Source organism: Quercus lobata, chromosome 1 (assembly GCF_001633185.2).
Source record: "Quercus lobata isolate SW786 chromosome 1, ValleyOak3.0 Primary Assembly, whole genome shotgun sequence".
Classification (NCBI taxonomy): Eukaryota; Viridiplantae; Streptophyta; class Magnoliopsida; order Fagales; family Fagaceae; genus Quercus; species Quercus lobata.
This window is the reverse complement of record NC_044904.1, coordinates 2,742,297-2,767,641: the sequence shown is the minus strand read 5'-3', so window position 1 is coordinate 2,767,641 and position 25,345 is coordinate 2,742,297. Positions and strand designations below refer to the sequence as shown.

At 35.4% G+C, this 25,345-nt stretch overlaps 2 protein-coding genes across 2 annotated transcripts; both read left to right on the top strand.

Moving 5' to 3' along the window:
* The first annotated feature begins 1,887 nt into the window (after positions 1 to 1,887).
* Positions 1,888 to 24,884, top strand: LOC115974420 (putative disease resistance RPP13-like protein 1). Its single transcript, XM_031094792.1, has 28 exons — positions 1,888 to 5,920; positions 6,118 to 6,297; positions 6,392 to 6,424; positions 6,823 to 6,945; positions 8,557 to 8,908; positions 9,031 to 9,300; positions 9,428 to 9,579; positions 9,778 to 9,957; positions 10,052 to 10,084; positions 10,491 to 10,614; positions 10,887 to 11,006; positions 11,278 to 11,402; positions 12,222 to 12,549; positions 12,784 to 13,012; positions 13,110 to 13,492; positions 13,694 to 13,808; positions 14,429 to 14,552; positions 14,828 to 14,927; positions 16,386 to 16,711; positions 16,946 to 17,104; positions 17,232 to 17,586; positions 17,798 to 17,933; positions 18,488 to 18,573; positions 21,859 to 21,979; positions 22,072 to 22,187; positions 22,306 to 22,394; positions 22,502 to 23,242; positions 24,578 to 24,884. Exons 1-2 carry the CDS (start codon positions 1,982 to 1,984, stop codon positions 6,166 to 6,168), a joined length of 3,990 nt encoding a protein of 1,329 aa, XP_030950652.1. The 5' UTR covers positions 1,888 to 1,981; the 3' UTR covers positions 6,169 to 6,297; positions 6,392 to 6,424; positions 6,823 to 6,945; positions 8,557 to 8,908; positions 9,031 to 9,300; positions 9,428 to 9,579; positions 9,778 to 9,957; positions 10,052 to 10,084; positions 10,491 to 10,614; positions 10,887 to 11,006; positions 11,278 to 11,402; positions 12,222 to 12,549; positions 12,784 to 13,012; positions 13,110 to 13,492; positions 13,694 to 13,808; positions 14,429 to 14,552; positions 14,828 to 14,927; positions 16,386 to 16,711; positions 16,946 to 17,104; positions 17,232 to 17,586; positions 17,798 to 17,933; positions 18,488 to 18,573; positions 21,859 to 21,979; positions 22,072 to 22,187; positions 22,306 to 22,394; positions 22,502 to 23,242; positions 24,578 to 24,884.
* LOC115993581 lies at positions 7,286 to 12,920 on the top strand. The gene is made up of 5 exons (XM_031117523.1): positions 7,286 to 7,340; positions 9,142 to 9,372; positions 10,887 to 11,006; positions 12,455 to 12,549; positions 12,672 to 12,920. The coding sequence occupies exons 1-5, from the start codon at positions 7,286 to 7,288 to the stop codon at positions 12,918 to 12,920; spliced, it is 750 nt and encodes a 249-aa protein (XP_030973383.1).
* Positions 24,885 to 25,345: the final 461 nt, after the last annotated feature.

Below are 25,345 nucleotides of genomic sequence, written 5' to 3'. Positions count from 1 at the left end.
GTCCAACACTCAACCGAAAACTGAAAACACTGTAGCAAAATAATTTTTAAATGTGTGAATAGTGTTGTGAGACCAATTTTTAATGAAAAAGTTATTGAAAAGTAAGGTTTGTGGGTCCCGTGAATAGTTTATTTTGCTGGTATGAACAGTGCACTAACAGAAAAGTTAAAAATCATGGCTCAAAAAAAAGAAACGCAAACGCAAAACGGGCTGCTTTTCATCCGTATCCAAACATATACTAAAAAAAGAGTTAAATAAATCTTAACTCAAACTCAACTCGGGTTCCATATAAGATAGAAAATTAAATGATCTTAGAATTTTAATAATTAGCTTGATTCAGTTTAGCACAATTACAACCTATGTCACAAAACCTGAGAATAATTTATTATTGCCAATGTTATTCAAACAAATTTTAACATATTTTGAGGAGGACCTGAGTTTTAGGGCCCGTTTGGTATATAAACTTAAACACATGTTTTCAATTTTTAAACAATATTACACGTATTTTCACACATTTTTTACCCACACGTATTTTTAAAAAAACTGAAAACTGTTGTTTAAATACACATATTAAATGGGACCTTAAGTTTCAAGAAGTGAAAATCACAACCGCTCTGATTTTTTTCCTAAGACATATTTATGGTGAAATTACCAATTCAAAAAATTCTCCCCCAAAAGTTTGCATACACCTTGTATTTAGTTGAGAAACGGAGAAAAGAATTTACTTACTTCCCACTTCTGAAACCCATTGCATTTTTTTTTTTTTTTTGGTTTAACAAGAAAGCGTGGCTGGGTCTTTCACATTGTTGAATTATAACAATGTGGGGTCAAAAAATTACATTTTGGTTGTGTTTGTTTCATGTAAATGATTTTCCGGAAAATACTTATTTTTCAGAAATGCTATTTTCCGGAAAGGAAAATAACTTTAAGTGTTTGGTTGCATTTCAAAAAATGTTGTGAAAAATATTTTCTAGTGTTTGGTTATATGGTTGAAAATGCTATTTTCCTACAAAATTTCACACGGCAATTCAACCCACGGCAGGAAACACCGGCAATCAAAAACCACAACCACCAAAACACCACCACAACAACAACAAAAATCAAAATCACACAGAAAACACATTTTCGCACCTGGCAAACAAATATTTCATCCCTCAATTCAAAAACACAAATAAAACTCAGAAAAATTAAAAATCATAATCCGATCAAAGAGAGAAGAAGGAAGAGAGGGAGGACGATCGGTTTTGGGGTCGAGGACGATCGGTTTTGGGGTGCGACGATCGCGATCGGGGACGACGAATCGGTGCTGCGACTGCGATCGCAATCGACGCAAAGGCGAAGTCGAAGGGCGAAGTCGAACGGCGAAGTCGACAGGCGAAGTCAAAGGCGAGATGGCGATCGGCGCGGCGCTGCGAAGATCAGACCCGGTGCTACGACGATCGAGTCGTTCTCTCTCTCTCTTTCTCTCTCTCTTTCTCCCTTGCGCGTCTTCTTTCTCTCTGTCTTTCTCCCTTTGCGCGTCGTTTCGGAAGTGATTTGAAGGTAAAATAAAAACGGAAATGATTTTCTGGAATTAGAGAACTTATTTTATGGTCAACGGAAATTATTTTCCATTTGACCCAAATTTCCGGATAAACCAAACAACCTATTTTATGAAAAAACACTTCCGAAAATGCTTTTCACCCAAAACAAATACAGCCTTTGTCAAAAAGCATTCCCCATAGAGTTAAAGTAATAAAGAAATTGTTGAATTATTGGCAATGTGGGGTCAAGTCAACCACGCGGTAAGGTGGTCCCATGTGCAACTACGAATGCATGAACCTAATCTAATGGCTAGAACTGCATCTACTTAAATGTGTTATAAGAACTAAGAACTGCACCGAACTGCACAGGCTTTCACACCACAAGCAAAAACCAATCTCTTTTAGTTTCCTGGAGTTACTCACTTTGTCAATTTATTTCCATTGCAAAAAAGAAAATCATGGCTGCTGCCCTAGTAGGAGGAGCATTTCTGTCAGCAACCCTTCAAGTGTTATTTGACAGGATGGCATCTCAGGAGGTCGTGAAGTTCATCCGGGGAAGAAAAGTCCCTGCTACACTACTAACAAAGCTGAAGACATGGTGTCTTACCCTCAGCAAAGTGCTCAATGACGCAGAGGAAAAGGAAATCACAGACACAATTGTCAAAGAATGGCTTGATGAGCTTAAGGATGCTGTCTATCACGCAGAGGACCTTTTGGATGAGATCGCTACTGAAGCTTTGCGGTGCCAGGTGGAAGCTGATTTTGGTACCTCTACGAGTAAGGTACGTAACTTCATCTCTACTTCATTTGATCGGTTTGGGAGAAAACTAGAATCAAAGATACAAAAAGTCCTAGAGAAGCTGGAATATCTAGCTTCACAAACAAATGCTATAGGTCTGAGAGAAAGTGTTGAAGGGAGATCTTCCCAAAGAGTGCCCACAACTTCTCTGGTAGATCCAGAGACTATAATTTACGGTAGGGATGATGATGAAAAGGCAATAGTCAACTTGCTGCTCTCAAACGATGTAGCAAGCAACAACCACTCAACTGGTGTGATTCCCATTGTGGGCATGGGTGGGGTTGGAAAGACAACCCTTGCTCGGCAAATCTACAACAACCAAAAAATCATAGAACATTTCAGCCTTAAAGCATGGGTTTGTGTTTCAGAAGAATTTGACGTTCGTAAGATAACTAAAAAAATTCTTGAGGCTGTCAGTCCACAAAAACATGATCACACTGACTTCAATAAGATCCAAACTGAATTGAAGAATTATTTGATGGGAAAGAAATGTTTACTGATTCTTGATGATGTATGGAATGAAAATTATGATGATTGGGCTCTCTTGAGTATTCCCTTTAAATATGGAACATCGGGAAGTAGAATTATTGTGACAACACGCAACAAAAGTGTTGCATTGATCATGCGCCCTATTCAAATTTTTAATCTTAATAAATTATCAGAAGAAGATTGTTGGCTATTATTTGCAAATCATGCCTTTGAAAATGGAAAATCTAATGCTTATCCTGAATTAGAAAGAATTGGTGAAGAAATCATTAAGAAGTGTGACGGTCTGCCATTGGCAGCAAAAGCACTCGGTTGTCTATTGCACTCTAAATTAGATGTAGAGGAATGGAATAAAATTTTGAAAAGCGAAATTTGGAGTCTGCCTAAGGATGGGGGTAATATTCTTCCAGCTTTAAGATTAAGTTACAATTACCTACCCTCACATTTAAAGCTATGTTTTGCATATTGTTCAAACTTCCCAAAGGATTATCTATTCAAAAAGGAAGAACTTGTTCAGTTGTGGATGGCAGAGGGCTTCTTGCAACAACACAACAAGAATGAAGAAATGGAAGTTATCGGTGCTGAGTACTTCCTTGATTTAGTATCGAGGTCACTTTTACAACAATCAAATGGAAGCAAAGTGTGCTTTCTAATGCATGACCTAGTCCATGATTTAGCTACATCTATATCTGGCAAATTTTGTTTCAGATTGGAAGAGGATAACACAAACAAAATTATAGATAAAACTCGTCATTTTTCCTACTTAAGAAGCAAGTATGACACCCCAGAGAAGTTTGATGCTTTGTGCAAAGCTAAAAATTTACGCACCTTCATTTCGTTAGGAATGAAAGAAGATGATAAGAATTGGAAGTTCTACTTAACAAAGAGGGTACCACAAGATCTATTATTGAAACTAAGATTTTTACGTGTGCTCTCTCTTTCACATTATTGTAATCTAGAGTTGCCAGAGTCAATTGGAGATTTCAAACATTTACGTTATTTAGATGTCTCTTTTACTGGGATTGAGAGATTGCCTAAGTCTACTTGTATGTTGCTCAACTTACAAACGTTGAATTTATCAGGATGCATATCTCTAGTTACGTTGCCTGAAAATATGGGAAATCTCATTAGTTTGCGTCATCTTCATATTAGTGGAACTAGCATTAAAAATATGCCAATACATATGGGTCAATTACAATGTCTTCAGACTTTGACCAAATTTGTTGTCGGCAAGGACACTGGATTCCGAATTGAAGAGTTAGGAAAACTTTCAAATCTTCGGGGAGTCATTGTGATATCGAATCTCCAGAATGTGATAAACTCAACTAATGCTTTGGAAGCAAAGTTGAAGGATAAGGAGCAACTTAAGGAGCTAACATTGGAGTGGGATGCTGCCAATGGCTTTATTTCTCAACTTGAAAGATACGTACTCAACAGTCTTAATGCTTTGGAAGCAAAGTTGAACGATGAGGAGCTACTTAAGGAGCTAAGATTGGGATGGGGTGCTGCCAATGACATTATTTCTCGAAGTGAAAGAGACGTACTCAACAATCTGCAGCCTCATACGAGCTTAACAAAGCTTGTTATCAGGAATTACAATGACACAAGCTTTCCAAATTGGGTTGGAGATGGTTCATTTTCCAATGTAACAGTTGTTCATCTAAACTCTTGTAGAAATTGCTCTAGTTTGCCATCACTTGGACAACTCCCCTCTCTTCAAGACCTCTTCGTTTTTGGGTTTGATGAAGTTGTTACCGTGGATGCTGACTTTTATGGTAGTGGTTCTTACACTACTACGCCATTCCAATCACTGAAAATATTGAGATTTGAGGCAATGTCGAAGTGGGAGAAATGGTCTCCTTATCACGGAGAAGGCGAAGATGAAGGAGGAGCTTTTTCGAGTCTCCAAGAGCTTTATCTTGAAGAATGTCCAAAACTAAGTGGAAGCTTGCCCAAGCACCTTCCTTCTTTAACCAAACTTGAGATTAAGGAATGTGAACAGCTTGAGACTTCTCTTCCAACTGCTCCTTCTATTCGTGAATTAGAGTTAAGGAAATGTAATGATGCGCTGTTGAAAGAATTGCCACCCGCATTGCACGACCTCGCAGTAATCGGATTCAAAAACCTGGAGTCTCTGCCAGAGGGAGTGTTGGACCACAACCACCGTGTTCAAGCCTTATATATATATGATTTTCCTGTGCTCAAGTCTCTTCCTCGTGGTGGTCTATCCAGTCCCACTACACTAAAATGGCTTGGTATCCGTAATTGTAAGGAAGTAGAATTCCCGATGTACCCCTGCTACTCTTCCCTTGAGCGACTGACGATAGAAGATAGCTGTAATCCTCTAAAGTCATTTCCTTTAGACATCTTCCCGAAGCTTCGTTTTCTCGAAATCGAAAGGTGTAGCAACATGGAGGCCCTCTCAGTTTCGGAGGGACATCACCTAACTGATCTCCTACAGTTGAAAATCAAAAATTGCCCTAATTTTGTAGCTTTTCCCGGTGGAGGATTGTCGGCCCCCAATCTCTCAGAATTACAAGTCAGTAATTGCTCTCGTCTCAATTCACTCCCAGAAAACATGCACACGTTTCTCCCGTCTCTTCGAAGATTGGATATCATTAATTGTCCACAAATTGAGTCTTTTCCGAAAGGTGGTCTGCCATCCAATCTAGTTTGTTTAGGAATCAGGGACTGCAAAAAACTAATTTACAATAGAATGGAGTGGGCCTTGCAAAGACTGCAGTCTCTTAAAATATTAGCATTCATGAATCATGATCGTGATTGCTGGGATGTGGAGTCCTTTCCGGAGGAGTATTTACTGCCCACAACTGTTAAGCATCTTTGCATCGGTGGATTTGGAAATTTGAGAACGTTGGACAACAACGGGTTTCAACACCTTACCTCTCTTCAAGATTTGTCCATCATATACTGCCCTAAGCTCAAGCACATGCCAGAAGAGGGGCTGCCTGTCTCCGTCTCTCACATACAGATCGGAGAATGTCCTTTGTTGACGAAACGGTTGCAAAGGAAGAAGGGAAAAGAGTGGCGCAACATTGCTCGCACCCCCTTCATAAAAATCCTTGAGCCCAACACATTAAATGAAGCCAATCAGGTATTTGTTTTACTTAACCCGCTCTTGATTTTACTTGCATTCTTTTTAATTTTATTTATTGACATTTAATTTTTTTTCTATAAATTGTCAATTAATTATATATGATTGAAAAAAAATACTAGTAATAATAAACGATTTCTTTGACGCTTGTTAATTCTTCATCTAATTCGCTTTTTTACAATGTTGGGCTCATGAAGTTGTCTATCGATGGTGAATCAAGCGGAACATTTGTATCTCGATTTCTGTGAAGAAGCTGCCAAAAGTATGACAGGATTCATGCTCAGTTACCTGTTCTTTGTTAAACAAATGCTTTCAAAGTGAAAATGGAAAAGTGCGCAACTCAAAATTCATGCATTGCTACCTGTTCTAGTGAACCAGTTAAGTACCCATATGATTTAATGATTTGCTTAATAAGAAAATAAGAGAAATTGCTTGGACATTTGTTAAATGATGTTTATTTGACTGATGTAGATCCCCTGTATGCAAGGTTAATTTCACCACTTGGTAAGATTCTTCTTTTACCCAAATGCTTGATGATTGGCGTCCATTTGGTTTTGAAAGCATGATTTTTAAAATCTTAATTGGGGGTTTGGTAAAATCTGTGAAAAGTGTTGTTGATGTGAAAATCTGTAGTACGAAAATACAATATTCTTTAAAAGTGCCAATTTTAAAACACCCACTCCCCATGGCTCACAATTTGAGGATGCAGATATTCCCTAATTTTAAAATGCAAATTTCTTCAAAAAAACAAAAGCAAGAGGCCTATATTTTATTATTATTAGTTTCCTTTTTTCTTGAAAAAAATCAGAAGGCCAAAGGGGGGTCTTGATGACAAACAGATTTATTTAATCAAATTTATAGTATAGGGATTAATTCTCACATTTGCCCTGTGAACTATGCAGACGACCTTAATTTCGTGAAAACTCTGTGGCCGTTGGAAAGTAGGGCAGAATTGATTAAAACTTTTGAGAACAGATAGCGCCAATAACTATTTGTGGGAGGCAATATTTTGATTGAGAATGCAGGTCAGTGTTTCACTGTGATTCTGATTGCCATCCTTTTATTCATTATTGTTTTAAATGGGAAATTAAATAGAATTTACCATATATGAAAGAAATTGGAATGGAAAACGTTAAATGTTTTCAGAATTTTTTTTTTTTTGCTATTCAAGATTTAGGTAATGAAATCTCTTAGATGAAATCAGTGTTGAATACACGTGACTAAGGAGTCCAAATAGATTCATCTAATCAAATTTATTGTATAGAGAGTAGTTCTCACATTTGCCCTGTGAGATATGCAAACGACCTTAGTTTCTTGAAAACTCTGGCTACTGGAAGTAGTGCAGAATTGATAAAAAATTTGAGAATGGAAAGTGCCAGTGACTATTTGTGGGTGGCAATGTTTAGATTGAGAAATGCAGGTCAGTGTTTCACTGTGATTCTAATTGCCACCCTTTTATTCATTATTGTGTTAAATGGGAAATCAAACAAAATTTACCATATATGAAGAAATTGGAATTGAAAATGTTAAACATTTTCATGATTTTTTATGCTTTTCAAGATTCAATTAATGAAATCTCTTAGATGAGATCAGTGTTGAATACACATGTGACTAAAGACTCTAAACAAATTCATTTAATCAAATTTATAGTATTGAGAGTAATTCTCACATTTGCCTTGTCAAATATGCAAACGACCTTAGTTTCTTGGAAGCTTCATGGCTGTTGGAAAGTAAGGCTGAACTAATAAAAGAAAATTTAGAATGGAAAGTGCCAATGACTATTCTTGGGTGGCAATGTTTTGATTGAACAATGCAAGTCAGTTTTTCAATGTGATTCTGATTGCCATCCTTTTATTCATTATTGTTTTTAATGTGATGAGAAATTAAATAGAATTACCATATATGAAAGAAATTGGAGTTGAAAACGTTAAACATTTTCAGGATTTTTGTTTTTGCTTTTCAAGATTCAAGTAATGGAAACTCGAGATCACTGTTGGATACACATACGACTAAGGAGTCTAAAAAGATTCATTTAATCAAATTTATAGTATAGAGAGTAATTCTCACATTTGTCCTGTGAAATATGTAGACGACCTTAGTTTCTTGGATACTCCATGACCATCCGAAAGTAGGGCAGAATTGATAAAAATATTTAAAATGGAAAGCGTCAATGACTATTTTTGGGAGGCAATGTTTTGATTGAGTAATGCAGGTTAGTGTTTCATTGTGATTCTAATTGCCACCCTTTTATTCATTATTGTTTTAAATGAGAAATTAAACAGAATTTACCATATATGAAAGATATTGGAATTGAAACTGTTAAGCGTTTGAAAGTAGATACTCATCATTTAGAGTAAATTTATCGCAAGGAAAAGTTGAAGCATTTAAGAAAGTGAAAGAGAGCTTTTTAATTTTTAAGGTGGAATTAGATTAGTAGCTCAATCTTTTAGAATTTAATGCTTTGTCCTACATAAAGGATATATATCTCTAGTTTTCATTTTTCTGATAATGCATTCTGTTTATCAAAACATAAAGGATATGTATTACCACATAGAGAAGGATATTTTGTATATCTTATGTTCCCTAGTTTAATTCAAGTTACATCATCTGATGCCACAAACTACCTGTGGGTGCAGATTGGCTGGCTAAGACTACCTCTCTTTTACATTTTGGAATTGACATGAAGCCTCTCCAGAGGATATGTCTACTTTGGGTTATTACCTCTCTGTGGGTGCAGATTGTCTTCCTAACTCCAGACAGCTCAAAAGGCTCAGCATGTCATTGCTCCAAAGGCTTAGCATGTCATTGCTCCTTCTGTCCTTTTTGCCCACACCAGTAGGATCTGCCCAACTCCCTTCTTACCATCAAGAACATAAAATTTAACCATGCTAAGACAAGGGTCTAGAGGCGCAGAGAGTGGGAAAACCAGCTGCTGGCTCAATATTGCTCAGGTTGAGGCTCATTGACTACACTAAAAAATCTTCAAAGGTATCTTTAAATGTAGGGAATTAACATTTCCTACATGCCCATGTCACTCTTCCCTTCAATCTTTTGTCATATCCGATAGATATAATTCTCTGTCATCATTTGGTTTGGATATCTTTCCAAAGTTTTGTAGTCTCAAAATCAACATGTGTGGCAACATCAAGTCTCTTTCAGTTTGGGAGGGACATGAACTTTTTATCGTAGCTTTGGAATCAAGGGATGCCTTAATTTTGCAGATTCTCCCAATGAGGTATTGCCAGCCCCCAACCTTACACTGTTAAAAGTTCATGATTGCCTTCGTCTCAAGTCACTTCCTGAAAACATGGATACGCTCCTCCCATCTCTTCAAATTTTGGATATCGCAAACTGTCAACAAGTTGAGTCTTTTCCAGAAGGTTTGCCAACCAATATGAATTGTCTTGCCATCGATGCTTCTGAGAAACTCATTGCCAAAAGGAAGCAGTGGGGTTTGCAAAGATTGCACTCTCTTAATCAATTATTATTGTCTTGTCATGATTGCAGGGGCTGCCTGTCTCCATCACTTACTTAACGATCGTGGGATGTCCTTTGTTGACGAAACGGTTGCAAAGGAAGAAGGGAAAAGAGTGGCGCAAGATTGCTCACACCCCCTTCATAAAAATCAATAACCAACACATTAAATAAAAGCCAATCAGGTATTTGTTTTACTTAACCCGCTCTTGATTTTACTTGGATTCTTTTTAATTTTATTTATTGACATCTAATTTTTTTTTTCTATAAATTGTCAATTAATTATATATGATTGAAAAAAATACTACTAATAATAAACGATTTCTTTGACTCTTGTTAATTCTTTGTCTGATTCGCTTTTTTACAATGTTGGGCTCATGAAGTTGTCCATCTATGGTGAACGGAGAAGAACATTTCTATCTTGATTTCTGTGAAGAAGCTGCCCAAAGTATGACAGGATTCATGCTCAGTTACCTGTTCTTTGTTAGACAAATGCTTTCAAAGTGAAAATGGAAAAGTGTGCAACTCAAAATTCATGCATAGCTACCTGTTCTAGCGAACCAGTTAAGTACCCATATGATTTAATGATTTACTTAATTAGAAAATAAGAAAAATTGCTTGAACATTTGTTAAATGATGTTTATTTGACTGATGTAGATCCCCTGTATGCAAGGTTAATTTCACCACTTGGTAAGATTCTTCTTTTACCCAAATGCTTCATGATTGGTGTCCATTTGGTTTTGAAAGCATGATTTTTAAAATCTTAATTGGGGTTTGGTAAAATCTGTGATAAGTGTTGTTATTGTGAAAATCTGTAGTACGAAAAAACAATTTTCTTTAAAAGTGCCAATTTTAAAAAACACCCACGCCCCATGGCTGATGGCTCACAATTTGAGGATGCAGATATTCCCTAATTTTAAAATGCAATTTTCTTCAAAAAAACAAAAGCCAGAGGCCTATATTTTATTATTATTAGTTTCCTTTTTTCATGAAAAAAATCACAAGGCCAAAGGGGGGTCTTGATGACAAATAGATTTATTTAATCAAATTTATAGTATAGGGAGTAATTCTCACATTTGCCCTGTGAACTATGCAGATGACCTTAATTTCATGAAAACTCCGTGGCTGTTGGAAAGTAGGGCAAAATTGATTAAAAATTTTGAGAACAGAAAGTGCCAATAACTATTTGTGGAAGGCAATATTTTGATTGAGCAATGCAGGTCAGTGTTTCATTGTGATTCTGATTGCCATCCTTTTATTCATTATTGTTTTAAATGGGAAATTAAATAGAATTTACCATATATGAAAGAAAATGGAATTGAAAACGTTAAACATTTTCAGAATTTTTTTTTTGCTTTTTAAGATTCAAGTAATGAAATCTCTTAGATGAAATCAGCGTTGAATACACATGACTAAGGAGTCTAAACAGATTCATTTAATCAAATTTATTGTATTGAGAGTGGTTCTCACACTTGCCCTGTGAAATATGCAGATGACCTTAGTTTCTTGAAAACTCTGGCTGTTGGAAGTAGGGCAGAATTGATAAAAAATTTGAGAATGGAAAGTGCCAATGACTATTTGTGGGTGGCAATGTTTAGATTGAGAAATGCAGGTCAGTGTTTCACTGTGATTCTGATTGCCATCCTTTTATTCATTATTGTTTTAAATGGGAAATCAAACAGAATTTACCATATATGAAGGAATTAGAATTGAAAACGTTAAACATTTTCAGGATTTTTTTTGCTTTTCAAGATTCAATTAATGAAATCTCTTAGATGAGATCAGTGTTGAATACACATGTGACTAAAGAGTCTAAACAGATTCATTTAATCAAATTTATAGTATTAAGAGTAATTCTCACATTTGCCATGTCAAATATGCAGATGAACTTAGTTTCTTGAAAACTCCGTGGCTGTTGGAAAGTAAGGCTGAACTGATAAAAGAAAATTGAGAATGGAAAGCGCCAATGACTATTTCTGGGTGGCAATGTTTTGATTGAACAATGCAAGTCAGTGTTTCAATGTGATTCTGATTGCCATCCTTTTATTCATTATTGTTTTAAATGTGATGAGAAATTAAACAAAATTTACCATATATGAAAGAAATTGGAGTTGAAAATGTCAAACATTTTTCAGGATTTTTTTTTGCTTTTCAAGATTCAAGTAATGAAATCTCGAGATCACTGTTGAATACACATGACTAAGGAGTCTAAAAAGATTCATTTAATCAAATTTATAGTATAGAGAGTAATTCTCACATTTGTCCTGTGAAATATGTAGACGACCTTAGTTTCTTGGATACTCCATGACCATCCGAAAGTAGGGCAGAATTGATAAAAATATTTAAAATGGAAAGCGTCAATGACTATTTTTGGGAGGCAATGTTTTGATTGAGTAATGCAGGTTAGTGTTTCATTGTGATTCTAATTGCCACCGTTTTATTCATTATTGTTTTAAATGAGAAATTAAACAGAATTTACCATATATGAAAGATATTGGAATTGAAACTGTTAAGCGTTTGAAAGTAGATACTCATCATTTAGAGTAAATTTATCGCAAGGAAAAGTTGAAGCATTTAAGAAAGTGAAAGAGAGCTTTTTAATTTTTAAGGTGGAGTTTAGATTAGTAGCTCAATCTTATAGAATTTATTGCTTTGTCCTACATAAAGGATATATATATCTAGTTTTCATTTTTTTCATAATGCTTTGTGTTTATCAAAACATAAAGGATATATATTACCACATAGAGAAGGATATATTGTATATCTTATGTTCCCTAGTTTAATTCAAGTTACATCATCTGATGCCACAAACTACCTGTGGGTGCAGATTGGTTGGCTAAGACTACCTCTCTTTTACATTTTGGAATTGACATGAAGCCTCTCCAGAGGATATGTCTACTTTGGGTTATTACCTCTCTGTGGGTGCAGATTGTCTTCCTAACTTCAGACAGCTCAAAAGGCTCAGCATGTCACTGCTCCTTCCGTCCTTTTTGTCCACACCAGTAGGATCTACCCAACTCCCTTCTTAACATCAAGAACATAAAATTTAACTATGCTAAGACAAGGGTCCAGAGGCGCAAAGAGCAGGAAAACCAGCTGCTGGCTCAATATTGCTCAGGATGAGGCTCACTGACTACACTAAAAAATCTTCAAAGGTATCTTTAAATGTAGGGAATTAAAATTTCCTACATGCCTATGTCACTTTTCGCTTGAGTCTTCTGTCATATCTGATAGATATAATTCTCTGTCATCATTTGGTTTGGATATCTTTCCAAAGTTTTGTAGTCTCGAAATCAACATGAGTGGCAACATCAAGTCTCTTTCAGTTTGGGAGGGACATGAACTTGTTATCCTAGCTTCGGAAATTAAGGAGTGCCTTAATTTTGCAGATTCTCCTAGTGGGGGATTGCCAGCCCCCAACCTTTCACTGTTAAATGTCCATGATTGGCTTCATCTCAAGCCAGTTCCTGAAAACATGGATATGCTCCTCCCATCTCTTCAAATTTTGGATATCGCATACTGCTAACAAGTTGAGTCTTTTCCAAAAGGAGGTCTGCCAACCAATATGAATTGTCTTGCCATCAATGCTTCTGAGAAACTCATTGCCAATAGGAAGCAGTGGGTTTGCAAAGATTGCACTCTCTTAATCAATTATTATTGTCTTCCTACAAAAAAAAAAAAAAAAAAAATTATTATTGTCTTGTCATGATTGCAGGGAAGAGAAATGCTTTCCTAAGGAGGACTTCCACAAGTTTTAGCACTCTTTCTATAAAGGAATTTCAAAATCTGATATCCCTAGACAAGTAGGGCCTTCAACTCATTACCTCTCTTCAACTATTGTCTATCTCAATATTTATCAAAAAAACTAATGTTTGTCTCAGACTCCCCAGACTAAAGTAGCTGCCAAAAGATGGGATTTCTTGTTTCCATTCTAAGCTACAGTTTTGTAAATTTCTTGCCTTGACAAAACAATACGAAAAAAAGAAAGAATAAATGTGTAGCGCAAAATTTCTCACATCTCTATTATACAATTTAATGATGAAGTCTCATTATCTGAGCCAAAAGTGTAGAGGAGATCAAATCCCACTTCACAATAAGGTACTTGTTCCACTCAACCCTCTAAGCCTCCATTTGATTTCATTTATGCTTCTTTCTAACTTTGTTTATGGATAAATAAATTTGAAAAATTTGTTAAAATCTGATAAAAAGATGGAAAAATAAAAGGATTTCTTCTAAGATGGTTAGTCCAAAGCTGGAGTTCTTAATGGGTTCTTTTGTAAAACTATTTCCATTTGTCAGTAGCAAGTGCCACAAAAGTCTTGGTCAAACACATGCCAGAAGAGCAGTTAAGAAGGGAAAATAGTGGCAAAAGATTGGTCACATCTGCTGCAAAAAAATGGATGCCCCAAGTCAGGTTTTTATTCTACTTGAGCAGCTAAGTTTCAATCTTGTTTTTACTTATATTTCTTTTTAGTTGTACAACAGAAAAAAAAATATAAACATACAACCAAATGTTTGTAATTGAAATTGAAAGTATAAAACATTCTCTTGAATTTTTGAAAATCATAAAATGTCCACAGCTTAGTCTTTTCCAGAAGGTGGTCTGCCATCCAATCTAATTTCTTTAGCAATCAACGACAGTGAAAAACTTATTTCCACTAGAACGGAGTGGGGTTTGCAAAAATTGCGGTCTCTTAAATAATTAGGATTTTCTAAATAGTGATCTTGATTGTTGGGATGAGGAGTACTTTCTGGATGAGTATTTCTGTTTCTCTTCTTTTTGCCGTTTTCCTTCCTATTTTTCTTTTGGAGGTGCAGATGAAACATATCTAGCTACCTTGTTTTCAACTATGTCACAACTTGATTTGAAATTTTTACAAGGAAAGTGTCCCAAGAATTTTTTTTATTTCTACTATGTCACTAGTGTTGGATTCAGTGTTGAATACACATGTGACTAAGGAGTCTAAACAGATTCATTTAATCAAATTTATAGTATAGAGAGTAATTCTCACATTTGTCCTATGAAATATGCAGACGACCTTAGTTTCTTGGAAACTCTGTGACTGTTGGAAAGTAGAGCAGAATTGATAAAAAAAATTGAGAATGGAAATCGCCAATGACTATTTGTGGGAGGCAATGTTTTGATTGAGCAATGCAGGTCAGGGTTTCATTGTGATTTTGATTGCCATCCTTTTATTCATTATTGCTTTAAATGGGAAATTAAACATAATTTACCATATATGAAAGAAATTGGAATTGAAAATGTTAAATGTTTTCAGGAATTTTTTTTTTTTGCTTTTCAAGATAAAAGTAATGAAATCACTTAGTTGAGATTAGTGTTGAATGCAGGTGACTAAGGAGTGTAAACAGATTCATTTAATCAAATTTATAGTATAGGGAGTAATTCTCACATTTACCCTGTGAAATATGCAGACAACCTTAGTTTCTTGGAAACTCCATGGCTTTTGGAAAGTAGTGCAGAATTGGTAAAAAAAATTTGAGAATGGAAAGTGCCAATGACTTTTTGTGGGAGGTAATGTTTTGATTGAGCAATGCAAGTCAATGTTTCACGATTTCCATCCTTTTATTCATTAATGTTTTAAATGGAAAATTTAACATAATTTACCATATATGAAAGAAATTGAAATTGAAAACATTAAACATTTTATGATTTTTTTTTTCTTTTCAAGATTCAAGTAATGAAATCTCGTAGATGAGATTAGTGTTGAATACACGTGACTAAGGAGTCTAAACAGATTCATTTAATCAAATTTATGGTATAGGGAGTAATTCTCACATTTGCCCTGTGAAATATGCAGACGACCTTAGTTTCTTGAAAATTCTGTGGCTGTTGGAAAGGAGGGCAGGATTGATAAAAAAAAAATTTTGAGAATGGAAAGTGTCAGTGACTGTTTTGTGGGAGGCAATGTTTTAATTGAGCAATGCATGTTAGTGTTTCACTATGATTCTGATTGCCATCCTTTTATTCATTATTTTTTAAAATGTGAAATTAAACAGAATTGACCATATATGAAAGAAATTGGAATTGAAAATGTTAAATGTTTTCATGATTTTTTTTTTGCTCTTCAAGATTCAAGTAATGAAATCTCTTAGATGAGATCAGTGTAGAATACACTTGTGACTAAGAGTCTATATCTATTTCCCCCTACCCCACCTCACTGTAAACGTAGGCTTTGACCCAAAACATAAAAAGACTTGACTTCACCTATACCAAAAAATTTTCATTCATTACAGAAAATTTTGAATATATTCCTAGTTGCATACTTATTTTTTCAATGATTTGTTGTGCCAATATATTTTCTTTACTAAGGATTCTATTTCACTGGCTTTTGGGTTCATTACAGTCCAACTGGGGATGTCCAATGATGTTGAATGATTCTCCATTTGTTGGTAGTTCATGAAAATAATATGTACCAGCTTAACTAATCACATGTGATTATGTACACTCTATAAATAGTTAATGTATTGAATGATTTTCTTGCCTAATTAAATGTTCTATAATCACAAACAATAAAAATCCATGCTGTATGGATCCTGCAAATTTTCAAAACACAGAATTTTTAAACACATCCTTTGTTGCTAAAAATAAGAATTCTTTGGTCCTTATCAAACATTATCAAACATAATTCCTTTTTGTTGATTTTTATGACGTTTGAAAGTAGATATTCATCATTTGGAGTAAATTCATAACAAGGAAAAGTTGAAGCATTTAAGAAAGTGAAAGGGAGCTTTTTAATTTATATGGTGGGGTTTAGATTAGTAGCTCAATCTTTTAGAATTTTATTTCTTTGAGCCTATGTAATGGATATATATATCTAGTTTTCATTTTTTCATAATGCGTTCTGTTTATCATTTTTTCATAACGTATATATATTACCACATAGAGAAGGATATTTTGTATATCTTATATATGTTCCCTAGTTTAATTCAAGTTACATCATCTGATGCTACAAACTACCTGTGGGTGCAGATTGGCTGGCTAAGACTACCTCTCTTTAAATTTTGGAATTCGCATTAAGCTGCTCCAGAGGATAGGTCTGCTTTTGGTTATTACCTCTCTATGGGTGCAGATTGTCTTCCTAACTCCAGACAGCTCCAAAGGCTCAGCATGTCAATGCTCCTTCTGTCCATTTTGTCCACACCAGTAGGATCTGCGCATCTCCCTTCTTACCAGCAAGAACATTAACTTTAACTATGCTAAGACAAGGGTCCAGAGGCGCAGAGAGGGGGAAATCCAGCTGCTGGCCCTATATTGCTTAGGTTGAGGCTCACTGACTACTCTAACAATCTTCAAAGGTATCTTTAAATGTAGGGAATTAAAATTTCCTTCATGCCCATGTCACTCTTCCCTTGAGTCTTTTGTCATATCCGATAGATATAATTCCCTGTCATCATTTGGTTTGGATATCTTTCCAAAGTTTTGTAGTCTCAAAATCAACATGTGTGGCAACATTAAGTCTCTTTCAGTTTGGGAGGGACATGAACTTGTTATCCTAGCTTTGGAAATCAAGGAATGCCTTAATTTTGCAGATTCTCATACTGGGGGATTCCTAGCCCCCAACCTTACACTGTTAAAAGTTCATGATTGCCTTCGTCTCAAGTCACTTCCAGAAAACATGGATACACTCCTCCCATCTCTTCAAATTTTGGATATCGCAAACTATCAACAAGTTGAGTCTTTTCCAGAAGGTCTGCCAACCAATATGAATTGTCTTGCCATTGATGCTTCTGAGAAACTCATTGCCAAAAGGAAGCAGTGGGGTTTGTAAAGACTGCACTCTCTTAATCAATTATTATTGTCTTGTCGTGATTGCAGGGAAGAGAAGTGCTTTCTTGAGGAGGACTTCCACAAGTCTTAGCACTCTTCCTATAAAGGAATTTCAAAATCTGAGATCCCTAGACAATAAGGGCCTTCAACTCCTTACCTCTCTTCAACAATTGTCTATCTCAGACTACCCCATACTAAAGTAGATGGCTGAAGATGGGATTTCTTGTATCCATTCTAAGCTACAGTTTCGTCAATGTCTTGCCTTGATTAAAACAATTCCAAAAAAAAAAAAAGAATAAAAGTTAGATGCAAGATTGCTCACATCTCTATCATGCAAATCAATGATGAGTCTCATTATCGGAGCCATAAGTGTAGATGAGATCAAATCCCACTTGACAATAAGGTACTTGTTCCATTTAACCCTCTAGGCCTCCATTTGATTTTATTTATGCTTCTTTCTAGCCTTGTTTATGAATAAATAAATTTGAAAGATTTGTTAAAATCTGATGAAAAGATGGAAAAATAAATGGATTTCTTCTAAGATTGTTAGTCCAAAGCTGGAGTTCTCAAGTTTTTATGGGTCATTTTGTAAGATTATTTCCATTTGTCAATAGCAAGTGCCACAAAAGGCTTGGTCAAACACATTCCAGAAGTGCAGTTAACAAAACAATTGCCAAGGAAGAAGGGAAAATAGTGGCGAAAGATTGGTCACATCTGCTGCATAAAAATGGATGCCCCAACCCAAATCAGGTATTGATTCTACTTGAGCAGATAAGTTTCAATCTTGATTTTACTTATATTTCTTTTCAGCTGTACATCAGGAAAAAAAAAATACAAACATGCAACTGATTGTTTGAATTGAAATATAAAAACATTCCCTTAAATTTTTGCAAATCATAAAATGTCAACAGCTTGAGTCTTTTCCAGAAGGTGGTCTGCTATCCAATCTGATTTATTTAGCAATTGAGGACAGCAAAAAACTTATTTCCACTAAAATGGAGTGGAGTTCGCAAAGACTGCAGTCTCTTAAATAATTAGGATTCCTAATTAGTGATCTTGATTGCTGGGATGTGGATTCCTTTCTAGAGGAGTATTTCTATTTCTCTTCTTTTTGCCCTTTTTCCTTTCTATTTTTATTTTGGAGGTGCCAATGAAACATATCTAGCTACCTTGTTCTCGACTATGTTACAACTTGATTTGAAATTTTCACGAGGAAGGAGTCCCATAATTTTTTTTTTTGCTCTGCTATGTCACTCCAGCATTGGATTCAAATGACCATTGCAGAATTATGTTTCTCTCTGCAGGGGATTTTCTAAACTAACGTCTTTTGTGCACATTCTAGTTGGAAGGGGGCTTTTAGAATTGTCCATTTCCTATATATTAAGTTCAGGTAATTTTGAAATTATAATGACATCAGGTATTTTAGTTTCTTATTTGATGATTGATACTTTCTTTTAACAATTTAAACATAATATGTGCTTGATGTAAAACAGTGTAGAATAATAAGGATAAAAGAGGAATGCAGGGATAAACAACAAACTCTAGGCTTCACCACATAGAATCAATGTAGAAACCTTAAGCATCACAACTTAACATAAGTTATTAACCAAACACATGAAAGTTAAGGGCGGGGGTGGGGTTGGGTGTCTAACACCTTCCCATCCCCAAGTGAAGCAGATCACCCATCTCCAGTTTTGCATATGCCTTAGCCCTCAAATAAGTGACCCACTCAATTTTACTATCAATTTCACTATATGTTGATATGTGCTGAAGTAAATGGTGAATACTTTGTGCTCACTTTTGTGTACTTGAACCCACTTTTGATCCATCATTCACAATTATGCACACAAACATACTGTGAAATAAAATCTGATACCAAAAGAGAAGTACAAATTTCATGTCTGTATGTGAACAATGTGTTCTTCAAAAAATTGTCAATATATTAAAAACTCTTGGGAATTGACTCAACGGTGGAATAAAAAGTGCTAAAGGTGTGTTGAACTATTCCTTTTGTAAGGAAGTTTACTCAAAAGCAGTAGAGATCCTGTAACTAGACATTTACATAATAAAATTTCTCTATAGAAATCACAAAATCAAAGGAAAATAGGAAATATTAATTTGGGAAAAGTGACAACGTTTGATAGGCTGGCTTCTGTTTCAAGTGAGTTACTATGCTTTTCAAGCATGCCAGTAGCATGATAATGCATTCAACTTGCTATTATTCAAATGTCATTCTTCTCATATGAGGCTTAAAGAAATGATTCTTTGAAGAGGTGGCTGAGGTTGCTTGTCCACTGCTACTTAAACCATTGAAAACACTAGCGGTATGCCCAATTTTCTAGAAACCTCTCTCTCTCTCTCTGAACCTCCATGGCCGATCACCAAGGTCATCCATTCTCATCTCGTCGGTGACAAACGAACACTGAAGTGGCCTTCCCCTCTATCCATTGATCTCACTTTCTCTAAGCTCTCAATAGTTGATGTGCACTATTGTCTTTCAAGCTGAACCAGCAGGTGTAAACTTTTTTGTGATTCACCCACAGAAACTTTATTGCACAACACAGACTACCTATAAGTCTAATATCATTCATCGATCTCTCCTCTTGGGGTTTTGGATTTTGTCCTCCCATCCATGCTTATTAATGATGTGTCTATTTCACAGTTAATATTCGTTTACACACAAATAACAATAGTAGTTTCTTTATGTTCAGGGGGAAAGTTCACCCACCCTCTTTGAGGGTATTCATTAGGTTTAGAGGGTATCATCTATAAAAGTTTCTTCTACTAAAGTTTGAGACTAATTAAAAAAAAAAAAAAGTTTGGCACTAATACTAACGCATGCCATGCCTTACACACACACTTCAATTTGAAGACACAAAAAAGTGGAAGCATTGAGAATATATAGAGGATGATATAATATGGGATTGAATCAAGACTCTGCCTTTTGCCTCCTTCCATCGTTTTTATCTTTTTCTGTACTAGCAATGGTTGATGTTATGGATTACAGTATAGACATGTTTTTTCAATATACTTTAAAAAAACTTGTGGTTAGTTTTCTAGGAGATTACACCGGTGCCAGGAAGGATCTGCTCTATAGATACTCACACATGCTGTCCCCCCATAATAGCTGGCCAAGTTTGATATAGTATATCACATTATACTCCATTTGAACCACCCCTCTGTCACTTGGCTTGTAGTCTAAATATATCTCAGTGGTTGTGCCCTTATCTCCATGCTTCTCAAACTTCTATTAGGGTTTGGAAAGATTGGGTCCAAAGAGTGGCTTTATGCTCGGATTGAGAGAGAGAGAGATGGTGGTGGCTGGGGTTTGCTGCAGAGGAGCATGGATGCTTCAGTCCTTTTAGATTGGAGAGATCAAAGAGAGATAGCGGTGTTTAGATCAAGATCAGATCTAAAATTTCTGTGAGAGGATATTGATTATATCGCCTACGTGAGCTTGATAACCAACAGAGGATATTGTTATCAGATCCATAACACTTCTTAGGCCATCATTTTGGCATAATTGAGCTGCCACAATGCACTTAATTTGCATACACCGGCTGTATACATTTACTTGGCCCCTCTTGGATATCTAGGCAGCATGCAGGCGAGCATACTATGGCCTTGGCTACATGCTCATGTTGGGCTGCCATGGCCTTGGCAACATGCATGCGGGCATGCCTTGGCCTTGGCAGCATGCACATGGGGCTGCCAGCATGCCTAAAGGAGGTTCTTTGTGCATGTTGGGATGCCCAAAGGAGGTTATTTCGGCATGCCCGCGTGCATGTTGCATCGCCTCTCCCCCTCCCCCTGGCCAAATTGTGTTCCTACAATCCATTCCTAAATTCATTCCAAGATTTCAGAGAGGGTTTCCAGCAATTGGTTCAGCAATTTGAGCATTTTTTGAATTTTTATGATTTTTCCTATTTTTTTGGCTTCCAAAAATCATTAAAAAAAAAAAATGTTGAATCTAGACTTGAAAATTTTCCTCCTTCAAGATTGGATTTTTCTTAGCATGTATGCAAAAAATTAGGACAAGATTAAAAGAATTGCCCCAAAAGAGGTCATTATGTTTCCTCGACAAATCAATATTTCCTAGTGCAAGGAAGGATCTGCTCCTAAGTGCTCTTTAGGGGGGAGGAGTAGTTTGGTGATGCATGATGGCATCCCCCCATGAGCTTGGCCACTGGTAGGAATGCTCAAGCGAAGGGAAGATTGCCCTGCCCACTGTATTGCAGAGTGGTTAGTCTTATCTCAAGGTGGTTTCAAACGGTAGTCCAGCGATATTCATTGATCTCCTAAGACTTTTTTGGCTTAAGTGGTTAGTATCTATGCAATCCCACTTTATGGTTGCATAGTCCAGTGATAGTCATTGATCACCTTATACTTTTTTGGCTTGAGTGGTTAGTCTATTGCCTCATGGCTTTGCCTTGTTTTTTAGTGGGCAATCTTATAACACACTTCTGGTAGAATGTGACACGTTTAATGTCTCCTGTGATGTGTGTCCTAAAAATTTGAAAGAAAAACATGAATTAAAAACTATGGTGTGACAAATGTATGAAAGCATGTGAATTTCCAAAAATTAGGTATGTAATTCTATATATTTACTATTGGTTAATTTTGAATATATATATATATATATATATGCTGATGTAAATTGAAAACAATATTTCAGATACAGGCTTGACATGCAAGTTGGTGATATAACAGAACATGCAAATTTTGTAGTATTTGACAAGGAAGCACAGAAGTTAATTAAAGTTCTCGGTACGCAACTCTCCAATATGGAAGAAGAGGTAAAAATAATAGAAATAGGTTATTTGTTTAATTAAATTAATTCTATTATGTTACACTAATTGAAATTTTTTTATTTTTCTTTAAATAATAGGATGTAGATGGTGACAATATTATTCCAAATAGTATCAATTGCATTATTGGGAAAACCTACATCTTCCAAGTGAAAGTTACTGCATACAATTTCTTCGTTCGCAAACAAAACTTTAGGTAACTAGAGTCTTTGAAATTGAAGGAAATGAACAGGAAAAAATGGTTCGTTTACTTTATCGATGAAGTTATAATATTATCAATGACGCATAATGACATATTGCATCTTTGATTATAGGAAACAACAAAAAGAGGGACTAAGAATGGAAATGAAGTATCCAAAGAAACAATCTTTGCTGAAGTAAAGAAAACAAAAATTTTGAAGAAGTTAGTACAATTGCACAAATAAATATTATTTGTCTCTTTTTTAAAATTCTTACAATCTTTAATTTCCTTAACAAGAAAATAACTTTTGTATTTTTTCTGTTTTGCAGATAAATCCAAAACGAGAATGTGGAAGCTCAAATAGAAGTGTTAGATGATTAGCGAACATAGAAAATATTTAAACGACTAGTTTCAGCTGAAGGTCATATTTTAACTCTGCAGCAAAACGGCACCGTATCCCATTATTACAAATGGTGACGTTTTGGTTTTAAAGAGAATTCTTTCAGTTGAGCTATACGACATCGTTTAGCCTTGGAGCTTCAGATTCCGTGTTAGCATCTTCTTCAAAGGATTAGTGCTGAGATATTTTTTTGTAATTAGATATTTTCTGTTAAGAGCAAATTAATCACATGTGTAAATGGATTGAGATCCCGTGCAATACCTAGGGTATTGCACGGGGTGCAATAGCTTAAATCCTAGCCTTCCATTCAATCTAATGGCTCTAAAATAACTCCACGTCATCGATCCGCATCACTTAGGAAAAATTTTTTTAATTCACTCTCATTCCTTCTCTCTCTCATTTTTTTTTCTTCTGTTCATATCTCTCTCTCCAACTTTTCACTCCGCAGTCCTCTCCTCTGTTCTCTCTAATTCTCAAAATTTTAAAATCCTAATGTTGCTGACTTGCTTTTGCCGCTACCACTCTCACGCCAAACCACCGTCATCGCCACCATGGCGCCACTCACCAGCCACCATTTCTCTCCCCCAACGATCTATCAACCCCTGCTATGCCTCTGTCGGCTCCACTGCCTAGCATCTCCAATCTGCACCGTCGGCCCAATCACTTCCCAGTAAGTTCTCTCTCTCTGACTTTTCATATATATTGATAACACGATAGAAAATAAATTGACATTGCAATTTTTTATATATATATTTTTTTAAAAGTTGGTTTTGAGCTTAGGCATTGAAATCTGATGGTGGGTTTTTTGGCTATGGATTTAGGGGTTCTTTTAATCTGGGTGTTTTTTTTTTTTTTTTTTTTTTTTTTGGGTGAAGTTGTGATTTTTTTTTTTATTTTTTTTACAATTTTTCATTCTCACGGAGGTGATTTGTACTAAGAGCCAAGAAATTGTTGATGGGTATATTGTTTTGCTCGGTATTATGGATTGGTTTTTTTTTTTTTTTTTTGGGTTAAGTTTCACTTGTTCGCTTTCCTATATGATGGTGTGGGTTAGGATGAAAAAAAAAAAAATGAAGAATTGCGTCTGTAGTTGATGTCACTGGTAGTACCAATTAGAAAATTTTTGTTTTGATTTTCTACGTGTTGCTCTCGTAGTTTCTTCAAGACACTGTAATTTGAGTGTTTGGGTTCTTGGTTTTCCTTTGAACAACTTGTCTTTTGAGTTTTTCTTATTAATTTCACCCATTAATTTGTTAATAGTTCTATCATTTTTACTAACTCCTAATAACACTCAAATTCAATCTGAGGAGGAAGGCTTCATATATGTGCAAGCATCACACTTGGTCTTGATTTTGCCAAGAATGTGCTCATAGACAAGGCTGTTTCTTCTATTATTTCCGTTCAACTACCTGACATTGTGAAGTTTGTGAAAATCCCATTTGTTGGCAAAGAGGATATTTTTCTTCCAAATATTAGAATTTATCATGTTAATATTGCCTCCTTAGTTCCTCAAATGTTAATAATGTAGAGATATGCATTGTCTTAGACTCTTTAGTTGCTTCGGTTGCCACTACAATTTGAGCATAAGTTGGCAGTTTTCTTACATCACTTGGTTGGTTCAAAGTGCAATTACAAATGATGGGGGGTGCATCTGTTCAAGTATACAGCAGCTAGGCTAACTTTTGCTCTAATTGCAGTAAATTATAGATAAATTTTTGAATTTTGGTAGATGTAGTTTTTCTTCTGCTGGGTTTTCTTTGTCATGGAAATTTCTGTCGGTTCTTAGCCAAGCTTGAAATAAGGGTTGTTCTAATTTCAAAAGGTGTGGGTTGTGTGGGGCACTAGAAAAGTACTTATATATAGCAATTATGTTTCAAGTTCCAGTCAAATTGTTGGTTTATTTCACTTGAAACCAACGAATCATATAAGATTTTTGCAAGTAAATAGAGGGTTGGTCTTCTAAGATGTTACTGTATTGATTGAAATTTGTTTTTTAACGTTGCAGGATGATAGAGCATAGAGCTCCAGCCAAGCTATATTGCCAGAAAAGGTTTTGAAGCATTCCTTATGGATTGATATCTTGATGCTAGCAAGACTAATTTTCAGTGTCATTAAAGTTTTAGACTTGATATGAGTGAACTTCTTTTTACTTCGAAACATGTAATGAGACAAAAAAGACTTGCTTGAGTTTTATGTTGTATCGTTCAATTTTGACACTTGAGTGTCCCTGTTTATGTATATAAAAACCCTTACAATGATGTATAGTACAAACCAAGAGAATGTAATAAAGTGCAATTATTCTTTTCTTGATATTTCAATATCTGTAATGATTTGTATGATTTATCTTTTGAAATGTTACCAAGCTTAAAACTTTTTTTTCATCAAAATCAATAGACAACAGATAATTGAGTATCCAATTTAGTGACAAATGCAATATTAAAACAAACACATAAAAGGAACAAAAAATACTTGTTCCAAAAGAGTACAAATTTCATTGAAATGTATACTTTGATCAAAATGCCAAATAACAAGATAACAAGGGTTCTACTGAATTATAGACCTTGATTATAAGGCCAATTTTTCCCACTAGCTAGTAGAATATATATAATTTCCACACAAAGAAAAGAGGGAAATAAGTGTGTGTGCTTCAAGATCATATGCTTTTTCGATCTCAAGTGGCTTGTCTATGGTAGGCTGTTAGTGCCAGCCCTTATGTATAACCATGCTGAGATTATTGAGCCACCAATTCAGAAAAAACAGGTTTAGTGCTCAA

Excerpts from the sequence above, each read along its gene's own strand:
- LOC115974420 (XM_031094792.1), top strand. The coding sequence starts at position 1,982 with ATGGCTGCTGCCCTAGTAGGAGGAGCATTTCTGTCAGCAACCCTTCAA. Across the intron at positions 5,921-6,117 it reads CATTAAATGAAGCCAATCAG|TTGTCTATCGATGGTGAATC; the intron begins GTATTTGTTTTA and ends GGGCTCATGAAG.
- LOC115993581 (XM_031117523.1), top strand. The coding sequence starts at position 7,286 with ATGGAAAGTGCCAGTGACTATTTGTGGGTGGCAATGTTTAGATTGAGA. Across the intron at positions 7,341-9,141 it reads GTTTAGATTGAGAAATGCAG|ATTCTCCCAATGAGGTATTG; the intron begins GTCAGTGTTTCA and ends TTAATTTTGCAG. Across the intron at positions 11,007-12,454 it reads GTTTAGATTGAGAAATGCAG|ACAAGGGTCCAGAGGCGCAA; the intron begins GTCAGTGTTTCA and ends AACTATGCTAAG.